Genomic DNA, 18,072 nt, shown 5'->3' on the forward strand with positions numbered 1-18,072 from the left:
TTAATCTCATCCTCTGACATTTGAAAGATAGTAATTCTCAAATGAAACAACCTCTGTCTTATTTGACGTCCTCTCTGCCTGTTGTGCCTTAACAAATAATCCAGCAGCCAAGGCAAGTTGCGATGTGCATCCTCTGGGCGTTCAATACTGCATGCAATTACACACATTTTGGTTTTGTATATCAATGGGACTGATCCATTTCAACAATCTCCCCCTCCATTTTTGCACACTACCACTGACATGTTAAAAGTCTCCTGCCAGGTGTCTACCCCATTTCCATGCACATAAAGTGCACAGGTCAGAGTGTCCTGAAACACTTTCACATGGCGGGAGTTTTGAGACGCATAAAAGGTCTAATGAGATACAAAAACATTTCAAAACATGCTGTAGTGTTTGGAGGAATACTGTCTCTAGGGGTTGAAATTTTCATGCATGTTGCACTTCTGGCCAGACTCCAATCAGTGATGTCAAAGCAGGTATTTTGCCTTTGAGAGCTAATGGAAAACACTTGCTTTGACGTCACTGATTGGGGTGTGGCAACATGCTCGAAAGTTTCAACCCATAGAGAGCAGTGCGGCAGCAATGGTACGCTTTATTTTCCAGGTCTGCAACTTCCTAGTAATTTCCTAGAGAGGAGTTGGTAAGTAACTGGGTCAGCTGCCCCATTAGCCTATCTACATTTCATTTGGATATAAAACAGCACAAGTTAAATATATATAAATAAATAACATTGTGAGTGTCTTTCTTTGCCCACTTAAGGCCAGCCAACAGAGGGACATGACACTGGCACCTACAGCAAGACACACAATCGCACGCTGAAGAAAAGAAAATGCTAAACTAAAGAAGGAAAACATTGTAATGCATAAAGAAATATAAATGTTGAGAGAGGACAGAGACTTCTTTCGTGAGCGTTTCCAAGGCCTACCAGCGGTGACACTAAAGGATGCACCAAAAGCCATGGCTTCTTCAACTGTGAAACACGCAAATGAAGAAAACATGAAAATGAGTGGAACAAACATCAGTAGGAGGACTGAAAAGTCAACCGGAGCAGGTAGTCAGTGATGAAAAACTGGTTGAACAGTATCTTACAATATGAACTCAATTTTCGAGTTTATGGAAATGTTTTATTTAGGACATAAATTGAATATACAGTATATACTGTATATAAATATATAAATTCTCCATTTTTGCTGATTTTATTGCAGGAAGAAGCTGACAATTTCTGTACTGGCCAAGGAACCTTTATGTGTTGTGCTTGAGGTTACACTGTGTCATCATATAGTCATCATTAGACCATCATTAGACCTTTTCCACCACCACCTACCTACCTGTCAACACCTGCTCTGTGGCTATCTGGAAACTTGAAGCAGGCGAACAGTGTTTCAGTTAGATGAGAGAAAGTGTCTCAAGGTTGGCTTGTCTATAGATCTCACTCACTTTCAGTATCCTCTCCTCTTTCTTTTCATCTGTCTCTGCTGTTACAGCAGCCTTCTACTAGGAATTTACAATGCCATTGTTTTTCTGAGTAGTGGCCAATACAGAGAACCAGTCACATCCATTGGTTTTACAGAACAGTATTCTGAGTAGAAAGATGTCATCCATTTTTCACCATCTATATTTCTGTGTCACAAATGCAGAAAATGTAGCATTTTTAATTGATTTCTGACACATTGCACATGGCTGTTGGTATCCGATTTTGCTGTTGGAGAAAAATACTCTGATACTGACGCTGTACTTCAGCCCAGAGTTGGCCTGTTATGGGATGCCAGTAGCAGTATTGATGCATTCCTGCATTTCACAGTTGTATAATTCAATGCTGTAACCTCATTAAACTACTCTCTCTCCTAGACCCCTCCCTCTCTCCTCTTTCTGCTGAGGACTTTGGCCCGAGCAGAATGTTGATGACATCTTAGAGTCCTTTTCCCAAACACCCAACTAGCTGTCCTCCCAAATACCTGACTACCTCCTCTTCTTACACCACTGACTTTAGCTTAATGTCTCTCTCTCCCCAGATGAAGTCTTACCACCTGTCCTCTTAACCACAGTGTTTCCCCTATATGCACCTGAACTATGACCACCGCTGCTGAATTAGAGAGGAGAGGAGAGGAGAGTGCTCCGTCTTATCTCTTTGTTATATTATTTTGCGCTACGGAAGCTTCATATCCAGGTCAATTCACACACCTGTGAGTAAAGCATATAAACGGAGAGGAGAGGAGAGTGCTCCGTCTTATCTCTTTGTTATATTATTTTGTGCTACGGACGCTTCATATCCAGATCAGTTCACACACCTGTGAGTAAAGCATATAAACGGGAAACTTTGCGCTTACCTGATAATGTCAGCACAACGATAATAACAACAAGCACCGGGTAGACGTCAAGACCAGAATTCAAACAGGATGAAGCATTGTCTATAAAAAAAACAGCAAAGACAAAATTGAAGGAGTTGCTGCCTTTAAAGTAAAGCTTTTCCTGAAATTAGCAAGCAAACAACTCGGTGAGATTGTTCAAAATATGTGGCTTGTTCCACAGTATTCTTTCAGCCACATTGGTTTGGAGTTTTTATACATTGGTTCAGAGTTTTATTTTGATGGAAAGAGAAGGGCAGCTTTGGAAAAAAATGTATTTCTGTACTCCTAATACAAGGCAGTAAACATTGTAAACGTGTTAAAAGTTTGAAATATTGACCTTATAGCAACCTAATCAGCCAAGCAGCTTTTATTCTGAAACCGGAGCTTTGAGAGCGGAGGGCTCAGTTGCCTTACTTACTGGCTGAAATCGAAGATATTTTTGTTTGTGGGACTGACTTATTTTGTAAATGCAGTTTCATGTATTCTGCGCAGGTGTGAAAATACCATAAATGTTGCTGAGGCACTTTTAATAAAGCAATATGTTTTTGAGTTTTTATGTACTCATGTTTTATCTTTGTAACTGCTCTTGTTTGAATATACCTGTTTGGAAATTTCAGGTCTAACCGGTAGAAAGTATTACAGCTACTTCATAATTTCATGGCTCTATCTCGGAAACTCCAAAAGAAATGACCAGGTACTTACCAACTCCACCATTGAACTCTTCCTCTATTTTCCTAGTACATATGTCATGCTTCATTCCAGGAAACTTCCTAAGAAATTAACACTTACCAACTCTTTTCTAGGAAATTACTTGGAAGTTGCAGACCTGGAAAATAAAGCATTACCAAAGAATGTAATAGGTTGCTCCTGTCATGAAGTTCTTCTCTGGCTGCTCTTCGGTCTATAATGAAGTAGTATCTTCCCTAAACAGCATTAATCTGAAGCTGAATCTGCCTCCTTGGAGGTTTTAATTTAATTTAGTCCTGAAGTAGCACTAATCTTTGTTCTGGAAATCAGACCAGTTAAGTCTTCAGCAATTCTGAATATCATTATTTTTTCTTTAGTGTGAATGTTCTGTACAGCCTACCCTGCTAAGAAAACTGCCCACACTTGGCCCCAGTTCTAAAGTTGGGAGCTATATATATATGATAGCAGCCTGGCTTGGTGCCAATGCATATGGGAGATAAATGTGAAGCGCTCCAAGATTCGACACATCCTATTAAAACAATGCAGCACCTTATTTCCATTCAACACGCACAGGCCTGGTGCCTCATCACTTTCTGTCCATGCATTATTATTGGCTGTGGAAGAACAGATTGCCTCATCACCTTTTCTGTCACTGCGTTATCAATGGCAATTGGCGAACAAATTGCCTCATCAAGCTAGTTTCAACATGGAGAGTTGCAAATGGTGGTGGCAATTTCACCTCAGGTTGAGCTTATGAATTGTTTTTTACATTGCATTATACTGTATATCAATATATGTATATAGTGTATACTAATTCACTAAACGCTCTCTCTGTTGCACTGGAACATTAACGGATGGACAGCACAGAACTGTAAGTTAAGAGCTGCTACTCTGCATTCTTTAAGACCTGACATTATCTCCCTAAATGAGACTCATTTAATGGGAAAGGACTCAATTGATCTAGAGGGCTATGTGTGGTTTGGCAATAATAGAGTAAAGCATGTGAATGCCCCTAAAGCAGTGGTAGGCAAATAGCGGCCCGTGGGCCAAATTCGGCCCTGCAGAAAAAATATTTGGCCCCCTGATGAAAGTTTTGACTATAATAGTTTACATCAAATCTTTTACATATTTTTTTCACAAATCTACTGTAGATAACATAAACACAAGGCTCCTGTAAATCCCAATGATTGCAATATAACCTTGTTACAGCTATACATTTATCCCCCACACCATAAAACTAAGGCTGCTATTTGAACAGTGCATGGTGCTGAAATTAAACCTACCAGAAATTAAAGTTTAACGTGTGAATTCTAACAACTGTTTTAATTCCACAGCTTTAGCCTATATAACCATAACAGATTTGTTCTTCACAAACACAAATGGTTGGCAGTCAAACAGACATGGTGTGTTGATGCCATTTATTCCCCCTCAGATACAGTCCTTAACACTGTTATAAATCTATTTAATCTATTTAATTCGTAAATGAATTAAAAGAAATAAATAAAAAAAAACATATAGGCCTGCGTGACGGCCCCCCAATGAAAAATCATGAAAAAACTGGCCCATGGTTGAACCTAATTGCTGACCCCTGCCCTAAAGGATCGGGGGGGGGGGGGGGGGGGGGGGGGTTCTGTGTAAGTTACGACCCGTTTAAGTTATACAACATAACGGTCTTGGACAGGGAGATGGATGGAATTCTTGGTTTACAGTTTATACATTCAAGGTCAGGATATTGTTTTGTTGTTTTCACATGTTACCTGCCCCTGGAAATGTCCCCATGGGGAAGATGCACATCAGTTTTTTTTTTTGCACACCTTTTGAGTCAGATCTTGTAGAAAAGGCCCCAAAGTTACAAGTTAGAGTATTAAGTACTGTTGCCCATATGGGGTTTCTATGTCTGATGTGCTGTTAGGTATCGGTTTGTTCAGCGCTGATAATTTTATAGGGTGAGCCAACCTACGTGATGGTGTTATTTGTAACTGACGTCACACAGTAAAAAAGGTCAGGTGCTTCAATCAAGTGATGGGCGACGGTTGTGCAGTGCAATAACTTCATTACAAGCGATCTGTGCGTGAATGAAAGAGTGAGTATTTATCCGCTGCATTCAATGTGGTATTGTATTTCCTTGTGTTGATACAACTATAGATAACTTCTGTTAGCCAATGTGAAGGAGAAGTCGGAGCTTAGGTGCTCGCCATGTGATCACTACGCTAATGATAGCCGGCTCGATGCACGTCGGATTGAAATATGTCATGTCGAGTTTAGAACATGTTCATACATTTATTACCTGTTATTGGTACTGTTAAGAGTGGTTTATGATTAAGCTAAAATACGAAGTGGTTAGTGTCAAGTGTTGTTACCTGTGCTGATATTGAAGCTATGCAAACTCGGTGACAGGATGTAGCATGCCTGTAGGTTTTCACAATAAAAGCATCCGGCCAGTTCGTTAGCAGGAGGATTTAGCACGAATTATAAACAACAGGAAGTGTTATGCCAACATTAGTAGTAACTTAACACAGTGTTAATATGTCTGAGAAACCCGTGTACTGAGTGTTTTGGGTTTGTCTTTGTTTCTGTGATAGTGTAAAGGAGAGAGAGAAGTGTAATTGTAGCCATTTGATTACTTCCTCTGTTTACAATTACTGTTTATATTAAGTCGGTGATATTATGCATATTAATGCATATGGGTGACATTAATGTATGTATATGTTTGTTATTCTTCATCCAGTTGTATTTTGTTATTCCTTCTTCATAGGAAACCACAACCATAACATCCAGTTGTTATTGCATGAGCACTGGAATACTTGTATGTGTTGCTGCAAAAGAGAAGTAAAGAAAGGAAGTCACCCACATATCTACCTCTCTGCCCTTTATTTATCCATACTCTGGAAACCGTGGCCTTAAGTGGTGTTCTGGCCGACACCCCGGGGTGAACCTAGTGACAAACACCTAACTAGCGCCCAGTCTGAGCCTATTACTATTATCTCCACTACAGATCTATCTCTGTTCAGAAGTGGATGCTGTGTATGTTTGAGGAGACTTTAACAGCAGGGTGGGTAATGACAGGTAATGACTTTCTAAAAGAAGTTGATGAGATACCTTTAAGAGTTGCACTGGATGACTATGTAAATACACATGGGGAGTCATTAATTGAATTTCTTAGGGACTCTAAAATGTGTCTGTTAAATGGGAGAATATGCCCTTTAAATGACAGCTATACCTCTGTGTCAACCAAAGGAAGAGCTGTTGTAGACTATGTAATGGTAACACATAACTGTTTAGACACCTGCACCTCATTCAGTGTATTAACACCAAACCAAGTGGTTGAAGCTATAGGATGTATGGATCTTATTGGGGAGCGCAGTAAACTGCCTGACCATTCATTATTAAGTTTGAATTTTTATGTGGGTCATGATGTTTCCCAACATGGTCTAGTTTCTGAAGAGGAAAATGAATTGTGTCAAAAAACTAAAAGGAAAATATGTAGAAAGCTCCCAAACGATTCTCTGTGTTCAGATTTGAGACGCTCAGCACTATTAAAGTTGCTAGATATACTGCAGATATGCCATAGAACTCAGGAAGAATTAGATTGGTATGATAACTTCTGTGAAGTGTTACGTGAGGAAATGGATAAATATACAACAGACAAACAATCCCCATTGAAATCAAAGAGAGTCCACAAGCCAAGAAAGCCATACTGGAATAAGGAGTTACAAGATCTTTGGTATGATATGCACAGAGCAGAGCGACTATTTTTTAAAATGTAAAGGGAATAGAGCAGAGAAGAAACGTCTCTTAAACAACTTTAAATATTGTCAACATGCGTTTGATAAAAGATATTGTTGGCTTAAACGTAAATATGAAAGAGGACAGGTATTGCATTTACAACAGATTCAAACATCTAGTCCCCGGAGTTTCTGGAATGAGATCAATAAACTAGGGCCTAAGCGTGTTAAGAAAATCCCAATGGAGGTGTGGGGGGAAGATGGAAATCTGGTAAATGATGTTGTACAGGTACTTAATAAATGGGAACAAGATTTTTCAGGTCTGTTCTTAAAAGACAATAAAGGTTTTGATGAAGAATTCCTTGAAAATGTATGTCGTTTGAAAAGCAAGCTAGAGGCAGAAATGTTGGAGGATGGGTTTCATGGCAATGAAGATCTTAATGCTGTGATTTCCATGTCAGAGGTTTGGTATTGAGTGTGATCAACAGGGCTAAATTAGGTAAAGCTACTGGTGTTGAAGACCTTCCTAACGAAGTTCTAAAATCACCTCAGCTTTTACAAATTCTCTTTGGTTTATTTAAACACTGCTTTGAGTCCAGCAGATTACCTTCACTCTGGCTTAAATCCATCATAAATCCTATTCCAAAATCACAGAAGGATGATCCTAGAACAGCCCTTAACTACAGAGGGATTAGTTTTATGAGCACAGTCTACAAAAAAAAAAAATTCTGGAGAAAGAAAACACTTTCGTCGAAGAACAGAATGGTTTTCGTAAGTCTAGAGCCTGTATAGATCATATTTACACAGTATGCACAATAGTCAGAAATAGATTACAGGAGAATAAACCTACATTTGCATGTTACATTGATTTTCAGAAAACTTTGGATTTTGTTAACAGAGACCTCCTTGCTTATAGACTAATTAAAGCAGGTATTAGTGGAAAATTTTACTATGCAATCTGTTATCTTTACAATTTACCCGAGGCTTGTGTGAGGCTAAATACATTTATAACCAACTGGTTCCCCATGCCGTCAGGGGTCAAACAGGGCGATTCTTTGTCACCTACTCTTTTTACTGTGTATATAAATGAGTTGGCTAATGAGAGTAAGTCACCAGAATGTGGAGTACAGTGCGGAGGTGAAAATGTCAGTATTCTTTTGTATGCTGATGATATTATTCTGCTGGCTGAGTCAGAGGAGGATTTGCAAAAAATGTTGTTATGTGCTGAGGTGTGCTGCAGTAAATGGAGAATGAGTATAAACGAAAAGAAAACAGAAATATTGGATTTTAGAAACCCATCCTAGCAATTTCTGGTGACATGGGGTGGAAATCCTGTGAGGAGTGCTGGAGTGTCTGTATGATGAGGCTGTGGAACAGGTTACTGGAGATGAGGGATAACAGACTAAATAAAAGAGTGTTTCTTTGGGACATCCAAACAAATGGGGTATGGGCAAGAGAGCTTCACAGTTTGTGTGTGAGATTAGGCTGTGAGGATTTGTATATCAACACTGTAAAACTTGACATCAGTATGCTTGAAGAATTAATGTCTGTTGAATCAGGAATGAAATGGGCTTCCAATGTAAGGAGTAAACCAAAACTTAGGACATTTTGTGAAATTAAACATGAATTTGGTACGGAGAACTATGTGCTGTATAACCTGTCAAAGAAAAAAAGATGTCTGTGTGCCCAGATTAGGTATCCTCCCTCTATTTGTGTGAGTTTAATGAGATTGAAAATGAGATCCATTTTGTTTTGTATTGCCCACATTACCATGATTTAAGAACAAGACTGTTTAATAACGTGGAGGGAAAAAACAATCTATTCCTTATGCAGGACACAGATATACTGGCATGGCTGTTTGTACACAAAACCTTTTTAATTGCTGACTATTTAGAAAAAGCTTGGGCTAGAAGGAAGAGAGCACTCTATAGATGAGCTGATGTACTTCTGTTCTTTTCTTTTTTCCTTTTTTTGTTTCTTTCCATGGATATTTGTTCTTGTCATATTAGGAGTATTATAGTACTGGAATGTACTTAATGTGCTTACTGTAATGAATTGAGTATTGAGTATTGTTTATAGCTATAATATAGCAAACTGAAATTTTGTTTATTTTATCGGTGTCTTGTAATGCCATGTGGGATGGGGATAAGTGGCATGACATGTAAATAATAAAAAAAAAAATCATTCATTCATTCTACTCACTGTGCACAGACGTCGAAACGTTTGAGCTACTTAATAAGCCAGCGGGGCTTGAAAGACCGTTGTATCCATTCAAGTTCTGTGGCTGTCATGCTAGAAGACATGTCTGCTAGGTGGCAAAATCCATGATGGGATGTTAACATGATCCTTCCTCCTTATAATTAAAAAGAGAGACAAAGGTCATCATCAGCCTTCATTCTCTCTTATTCTTGCTGCCATATGATTTCATTTCCCCTGCCTACGGTTAAAAAGAGATGGATCTGCACTGCACCAATTTATCCTGCAATGTTTAAACTAATTAACTGATATTTTACTATGCATTATGACCCGACTTTGCTAATTAAAATCTAAAAGCATAAAGACAGGAAAACCAGGGTCCAAGTCCATGACAGAATTAGTTATCTCACCAAATATAATATGTAGGATGGAAAAGTTGTAATGCAGTTATAGTGGATTACAGGGAAAGTGTATGCAGAGATGTCAAGTATAAACAAGCTGAAACACGAGTCGATTGTACTTTTTATTGTATAATATGAGCTGACGGAAAAACACAGCCTTGATGTCTACATTCATTCACACATTTCAAAATTTCTGTGTACAAGGCAGCTATATTCATTACTTGTATTATTATTAATAGTATATGAAAACCCACACAATATATATATATTTTTTTATCTAGACCAACACCTTTCAAGTATACAAGTTCTGAGCTACATACACAGATACAAGTCAATGTTTATTTCAAATCTTTTGACTTTGTTTTCATATGTCAATGTATTTTTATTTTAATTATACACTTAAGGTTTTTATTCAAAAACAATACTTGTACAAACATACTTCAGGTATAATAACAACATGGAAAATAAGTACAACTTTTACATGGTGCTTATAACAAACAAACAAAATGTACATCACAAACCATTATAGCAGCATTGCATTGTATAAAAGGCTACATTTGTAGTAATATATATTTAACATCAAATGTTTTGAGGATGGCATGCCTTTACCTTCACCTTTAAGTGAATGAACACATGTCAAAATACACATGGGTGATTACTGCATTTCCAACAAGCAGCCTGTGGACACAGAAACCCACTAACTAACACTAAATTGATTATCATCCACCATCCGCACGTCACAAACTCTCCAGGTCAGCAAACCTTTATTAAGCTTTGCACTAATGAGTGTGTGAGTGCATGAACTTTGGCATTATCTTTTCTCTACGAGCTGCATCTGCCACACCTTGTTCTTTAACACCTAGTTTTCGTCCTTGGTGAATACAAATAAGCTTGGTAGCACAAACACAAAACACTACCAACACACCACACATGAGCGGCAGACAGAGGCAACACTCTCTGCAGAATGTTTTCTGTTCATATCTCTTGTTAGTTTGTTGGTTGTTCCCACAGTGATTACAATTCATACACCTATAAGTGCGAGTGTGTTTCTTGATCCAAGTGTCCCTTTTGTCAGCACACTTGGACTCCTAAAGCTTATGAGCTATCGACAGTCTTCAGGGACAGAGGGAACAGCGTGGCCAGGTAGAGGGGGAGGTGGAGCCGGCTCCACTTGCCTCTCACCCTCAACCTGCCATACACGTCCCATCCCATCCACCCTCCTGCTCTGCCGGAACACAGAGACGAGCGCTCTCTTGATCTGTGGGTTACGGATGAGAGGGACAGCTGCGTTGACGCAGGTAGGTGCGATGATTAACAGAGGTGTTACTATGGAACTTAGCCTCTTGCACGAAGGAATTGAGGCATTTCTCTTCCCCATCATTGTAAGGAGGATAAACAAGAGGCTCGGCCCCAGCTGCAGTAAAAACATAAAGAGGTAGAAACTCACGGTGCGGTTGGCCCGGCGGTTGCTACATTTAAGAGCCATGGTCACCCTGAGTGCCGCGCAGTACATGCACGCATAGCAGTAGCAGATGACCATAACGCAAAGAGTCATTATGATGGAAGGTGGCCCAAACACCAGCAAGTCCTCTTCCGGAGAAAACCCCATGTGTTCCTTTATAGCAACTGCGTCGCACACGAGCCCGGTGGTTTGCCGGTTGAAGCCACGCTGTCCCCGGATCAGCAGAAACGCTCCGTAAAAGCTCAGTGTCACGCTGACCAGCCATACGAGTCCCATGCCAAGGTGAACATTGCCAGTTTTGATCAACCTGAGGTAGTGGATGCCATGACAAATGAATATGTAGCGCTCTACTGTCATTAGAGCCAGGGTCATCTGGGAGACCAAGAACAAGCACCGCAACATGCTGAACTGTGCTATGCACCAGTAGCCATACACCTGAGTTTGCTCCCGCACCACAGAGGACAGCACAACAAGAGCGGTTAAAAAACTCATCCCAACTCCACAGGCTGATATGTGCTTCAGCATGATGTACTGTGGCTGCCACAACAGTCGTTTGTATTTCACTATCAGAAAAAAGAGGGATCCATTCGTTGCACATGAAAGAAGGACAAGGCCAAGTAACAGAACGAGAAAAAACGGCAGAGATGTCTTCTCCGAAAAGAAAAAGTTCCAGGAGAGACAGTTGGAAACTTTAACCACATGTTGGTCCTTGTCGTCTGTGGCTGTCATGTTAATCATGTGTGGGTTAGAGAGAGAGCTGCTTGTAGCATTCAGATGGCCACGATTCATTCTTCGTGCCTGTAGCAGTATTCACTTGTCTCTGAGGAGATGGAGTGGACTAGATCGCTCCTTCCACAGAATCCTCCTTCTGTGGGGAGGAGGAGCTAAACTCATCAGCTCACAGGAGAATAAACCAAGACATGTAAGAGGAGTGATGGCTTTATTGAGAAGGATGACCGTGTGTGGAGAGGTATCTCTTTGTAGTTGTATACATTTCTAGAACTATGGTCACTATGACAACCAATGCTTCTTTCCTTGTAGCCTATTTAAAGTGATTGTATGTACTGAACAGAGTATGAATGGTCCAATGTGTATAATTGACAAGAGAGCAATCGTGACTTTTAAATTGTGTCGTTCTCAGTGAATCTATATTGTAGGGGTTTCAATCCAATCATTATTCTGGACAAACAAGCCTAATTTAGTCTGGTTTGAAGTGTATTATCTGTGCAAACTGAAAAACTGAGTATGGATTGGGAAATTTTGCAGGCCAAATTCCTGATTGTTCATTGTACCTGGCAATTAAAGTGATTATGATTATGAGATCTGTTGATTTCAAGGGCTAAAGAGCATCCATAGACCCAAAGTCCAAACGCTCCACTCTTAAAAACAAAAAGAGGTTGTTTTCTACTATTTGCATATTAATGCCATATGTTGGCCCGGGACAATGCAACGTACAGCTGGAGGCCATGAGGTTGTTATCCAGTAACAATGGCCTGAGGAGTGGGCCACCTAGCTGGCCTGATGTGGAGCCATTATCCCTCATTAGCAGCAGCTTTTCCTACACAAGACAAGACAATAGCTGCGGTTACATGAGACATTTTTTTTCATCCTGAATGAAATCATTCAGAAGGAAGATTGCCATGTGTTTACATGAACGCTAAATATAACGATCACTTTAAGATGTGCGTTTATATGCTCCACAGTATGTAATCAGAATAAAAGTTTCTGACATGCGCAAAACACCGAATCCAGCACACTAACATGGGCTTACGTTTTTAAAAGATGGACCTGCATCGGTTATTTCTTTACTGCTGTTCTTTCTGATGAAGCAACAGTTTTATGAAAACATACGACTCCATAAGTGTCATAAAAATAAGTTTTGTTTTGCCCCCGCAATGATTGGGTCCATTTGTAATTTTCACCACTGTAAACCGAAACTGGCCCGGAGAGGCGGAGTCAGGACTTGATATAAAAACGGGCTGCACCGCCTACATCAAGCCCAAGTGCCCCGGGGTTAATAACAAGCACATCCATTCGAATCCTCCCGGAAAAAAAGGGTAACGTAATTGACGTTACTTACATTAGCATGTGCAGAAAGAGGCGAGATAAAGAAAGTGATCGGAATGAGTGTTTATATGACGAAATTTTATCCATCGACCGGATGATGAAAGGGATACCACCCCTCTCAAACGGAATGAAATTTCATTCAGATTGGGCCAGTTTATTCTGACTGAGGTATTTATATGAGGCATTTTTATTCTGATTGGGCTACTGATTAAAAGGCTCCATGTAAACGCAGCTAATGGCAGAATCTCATTTTCGAGGGTTTTGCGTTCCCTCCTCACTCCTGCAACACCCCCTTTTGGAGCGTCGGGCCATTTCAGTGTGGAGTGGAGTTCATATGAATGCCTGCGTTTACATGGACAGCAATAATCTGACTATTGGCCAGTATTCAGATTTTAAGATATTGACATGGTTTGCTCATAGGAACTATTCATTCAAATTCCTGTTTACAAGCAACAGAGCAAAGTCCGATTAATAGGACAAAGGAGAAGACACTGGAGTACACGGACAGTTCAAGCCTTCATTGAAAACTTCATGATATCCATTTCCCTCAACATCCTGAGCATCAAATGTGTGCTGTTTTCTTGGAAATTGTTTGGCCAAAATCTATGGCTATGACTTCCTTGCTGTAGGTGATAAGCATTGCTTCCTCAAAGTGAAATCAAAGTAAATTACATCAATGCTGTCAGCATCTCATATCGCACATGTGCTCTGTAGTTCCATTACGAAAACTAAAACCCAATCACTGAACCTGCTAATGACTCACAACAACCAAGAGTAGTGAAGGGTGTGGATGACCGTGGCTGAATGAGTCTAAATTACACTATAAACACTATACACTGTTTTTACACTCACTCTCACACAGTTACACACACTCACACCAGGCAGCCACTGAGCAGATGGGAGTTTTCCTCCATAGCGGGGGTGTTTTTCACTTCCCTTTCATTTTCACTGCCCAGCTCTCCACTCTTAAAACGTACACTAGCAAAGGATGTACTTACCCTATGGCGTAAACACTGTGAAACACCTATAGCCACTCAATCTGATATGCTCTTGGAATATTGACTGAAAAAACCTTTCTCCTTACTTCTTTGCCTATCATTTATCTCTACTGATTCTAGTATGACAGAGATATTTTAAAACCCCTGCACTCCTATTGGTAGTAAAGCTTATTCTACTGCTGCACTCTCAGGAGAATCTCAGGAGAAGAGAATCAGCTCAATGCCTAAAATATAAAATGTAAAATGTAATAACATGACAGTATGTGAACCATGACTTGGCATTTTGTGTTGTTTTATAACATACAGCCCCATGTGAGTATACATCCAGTCCAACTGTGCAAATTGTCTGCCTCTGCAGACACTAGAGGGCAAAATTAACATTGTATGCTAACATGCAAATGTCACAGCCAATTAATGTATTGACAATGGCCACAATGGCAAAACAGTAGCGAGCGGCAAAGTGTTCATTGTGATTCTCCAGTGGCCCGGGGGACAATGAGCGCTCGTTTGGGCCCCTAACGACCTCAGATGCCTTCAGCAACCCAAACAAAAGGCAACGCAGCAACGCAGGACAGAGAGACAGGGAGGGGGTGACACAAAATGTGATCGCTATCATGTCTGACACCAAGTGATGTGCTTCGGTCAATGCATATTCAAACATGTTACATTCAGTGCAGTTTTTTGTGTGAGAGAAAAAGTGAGTGAAACCATGTAAATTTAATTTGCTATTCCTTATGCATTGAAAACAAAAACAAACTCTTGTTCCATTGGTGTTTAAATACACTGAATATACAATATATTAGGGACATCTTCCTGATATTAAGTTTCAGCTCCTTTTGCACAATCCACATCTCAGTCTCAAAGCTTAAAAATCCTTCTCTAACTCCTCTGCGTCTCTTTATCTACATCTCCTCCTTTGTGATCGGTATAGATTTAATTAGGGAAATCAATAAGGGATAATAGCATTTACCTGGATTCACCTCATCAGTCTACTCCATAAAAAGTGTATTTTGTATATTCATTGAATAACCATGAACCATGATACCACCTGTAAAATCATGAAATAACCACAGTGCTTCATGGTGGCCCATGTCAGGACAAGCCCTAGGACACAGATTGCATAATGTAATGCCCACACATAAACAAACATTACTCCCTATTCACAATATTGACATGCAAATAGCATCTACAACTTGTCAGTTTTCCTACTACTACTATCCTACTTTCCTAGTCCGACTGTTTGATTTAATTGTGTTAACCTGATATTCAGGCTATTCCCTATCTGATGTAACCTAGCTGCAGATAAATCCTGTAGACCGCAGAAAAGTCAGTGGCTATTCCCTTATCTCTCCAAAGATTACATTTTTGAATTTGCATGAATCAGTCAAAATGCTGTATGCTGAAACCATACAACATAGCAGTGGTTTCCAAAATGGGGTTTTGGGACCACCAGGGGTCAAGGGAGGGTTCAAAAAGAGAGCAGTTTAATTTCACTAGAGGGTACAACAATGAGAATTGATATAGATGACTATTTTCATCACAGGTTTCACTCTCCCCAGTTACTTGTCTATTTTCAGGATAGATAGATAGATAGATAGATATGGGTGGGAGGTTCTTGACATGAAAAAACAAAAAAAAGATTTAAGGAAGCCCTACAGCATAATGTTGAGCATCAGTGCCCCGCCTCTCTGGGGTCAAGTAAATGAATGGACTTGTTCCCAACTGAATTAACAAGTCCATGCGTTGCTATTGGAGAGGACGCGGCGTCGTGGGCGCGGCAGGCAGTCCGGGGTGTGGGGAAGGTGTTCCCACTGTTTGCACGGGACAGCAGCAGCAGCGTGAGATCCTCCACAAGTGGCACAGATTAGACTACCAGTCGCCTCCCTGTGAGAGATGTTTGATTTAACGGAATAGTTTTGGAGACGCATTTTAAAAGAATCGGGTCTGGATGCATCTAATTTTGCGTGACCGGTGCGACGCGTAAAGTTGAAGGACTGGATTAAAGCGCGTTTGGCGTCCGACGAGCGAACAGAGGAGCTGCGTGATTTCGTGTTGTGATATGTGGATCTACACTCACTGTTGTTAATATGCAGACGCACCGTATGGATAACAATTCCCAGGTTTTCTCTCCTTGCGCACTCCGCTGTTTGGGGAGGGAGAAGTGATATGCGCAAAGGAACACTTGCTTTTCTATCAATTAGGTAAGTTCTCTGTTTGTTGTTCTTTTGTGCCTGTGCGCTCATATCAATGTAAACTAGAGTCTAAAATGTTTAGAATCTTAGCAGTCATGTAACTCCGTTTTATTTTCACATCTGGCTTTGCAGGGCCTCCAGATGGCGACCACAAACATCTCTCCTATCCATAGACGGTTGGTGTGGCCCCTGCTGCTGCTGCTGTGCTCCCAGCTGGTGGAGCCCGCCTCCAAGGACATAGTGTGTGAGCCCATTACTGTGCCCATGTGCAAAGGCATTGGCTACAACCTCACCTACATGCCCAACCAGTTCAACCACGACACCCAGGAGGAGGTGGGCCTGGAGGTGCACCAGTTCTGGCCCCTGGTGCGGATCCACTGCTCCGCCGACCTGCTCTTCTTCCTGTGCGGCGTGTACACCCCGATCTGCATCCCGGACTACCGGAAGCCGCTCCCGCCCTGCCGCTCGGTGTGCGAGAGGGCCAAACGCGGGTGCTCCCCGTTGATGAGACAGTACGGGTTCGAGTGGCCCGAGAGGATGAGCTGCGAGAGCCTTCCGGAGCTGGGCGACGCAGAGCGGCTGTGTATGGATCGTAACAGCAGTGAGATCACCACCTTGTCGCCGGTTACACCCAAACCCACCCCCAAAACCCCTCACCACACGCCCCGGCGCAGGCCCTCCCTGCCCAAGCCCCACAGCCACCAGGACTGTGACCCGGGGTGCCGCTGCCGTCATCCCTTGGTACCCATCAAGGGAGACATTCACCCGCTTTTGGCTCATCCTCACACGGGCCCTGTCCCCAACTGCGCTCAGCCATGCCACCAGCCTTACTTCACTCAGGACGAACACGCCTTCACCGCCCTGTGGCTGGCGCTGTGGTCGGTGCTCTGCTTTCTTTCTACCTTCATTGCGGTGGCCACCTTCCTCATCGACAGGGTGCGCTTCAAGTACCCGGAGTTGCCTATCGTCTACCTGGCCGCCTGCTCCCTGTGCGTGTCCCTGGGCTACCTGGTGCGGCTGGCGTTCGGCCACGAGAGGGTGGCCTGCTCCGAGGACCGCCAGCACGTCCTGTACGACACCTCTGGTCCAGCCTTGTGCACGCTGGTCTTCCTGCTGGTCTACTTCTTCGGCATGGCCAGTTCAATCTGGTGGGTGGTCCTCTCCTTCACCTGGTTCCTGGCTGCAGGTTTGAAGTGGGGCAGTGAGGCCATAGCGGGCTACTCTCAGTACTACCACCTGGCCGCCTGGATCATCCCCAGCATCAAGACCATCGCCGTCCTGGCCCTCAGCTCCGTGGACGGCGATCCGGTGGCCGGGATCTGCTACGTGGGGAACCAGAGCGTGGAGAGCCTGAGGGGCTTTGTGCTGGCTCCTCTGGTGGTCTACCTCTTCACCGGTTCCGTTTTCCTCCTGGCGGGTTTCGTGGCCCTGTTCCGCATCCGTAGCGTCGTCAAGCAAGGAGGCACCAAGACGGACAAGCTGGAGAGGCTGGTGATCCGGCTGGGGCTGTTCACGGTGCTCTACATGGTCCCGGCTACCGTGGTGGTGGCCTGCCTGGTGTATGAGCAGCACCTTCGGCCGCAGTGGGACCGAGCCTTGGCCTGCTCCTGCCAGGCAGAGCGACACAAGCTGGGCTCGGGGCCGGACCACGCAGTTTTCATGCTCAAGTACTTCATGAGCCTGGTGGTAGGCGTCACGTCCGGGGTGTGGGTCTGGTTGGGGAAGTCCGTGGAGGCCTGGCGCAGGCTCCTGGGGCGGTGGCGTTGCTCCTGCTGGGGGCATCAACCGTCCAGTGCCTCCACGTACAGCGAGGCCAGCACCTCCCTCACCTGCCGGACTGGAATCACCCCGTCCCAGTCGGACCACAAGTCAGCGTCCCATCCAATGTTGTGACCATCGGCCTGAGTCCAAAATGTATTTATTGAAAGGGACAATGTGGAGAAAGTGATAATCTCTAATATTTATTCCTCAGGATTTTTCTAGAATGGACATCAAA

The 18,072-nt window shown here is 42.4% G+C and overlaps 2 protein-coding genes across 2 annotated transcripts; one reads left to right on the forward strand and one right to left on the reverse strand.

Annotated features, from left to right (window-relative positions):
- Positions 1 to 10,459: 10,459 nt before the first annotated feature.
- LOC139667010 (olfactory receptor 10Q1-like) lies at positions 10,460 to 11,311 on the reverse strand. The gene has a single exon (XM_071546384.1). It carries the CDS (start codon positions 11,309 to 11,311, stop codon positions 10,460 to 10,462), a length of 852 nt encoding a protein of 283 aa, XP_071402485.1.
- Positions 11,312 to 16,217: 4,906 nt separating this feature from the next.
- On the forward strand, positions 16,218 to 17,969 carry LOC139667009 (frizzled-5-like). Its single transcript, XM_071546383.1, has one exon. The coding sequence runs from the start codon at positions 16,218 to 16,220 to the stop codon at positions 17,967 to 17,969; it is 1,752 nt and encodes a 583-aa protein (XP_071402484.1).
- Positions 17,970 to 18,072: the final 103 nt, after the last annotated feature.

Source organism: Centroberyx affinis, unplaced genomic scaffold (genome assembly GCF_046629955.1).
Source record: "Centroberyx affinis isolate AG114_WGS23_722 - 3 ecotype Tasmania unplaced genomic scaffold, CSIRO-AGI_Caff_v1 ptg005247l_1, whole genome shotgun sequence".
Taxonomy (NCBI): Eukaryota; Metazoa; Chordata; class Actinopteri; order Beryciformes; family Berycidae; genus Centroberyx; species Centroberyx affinis.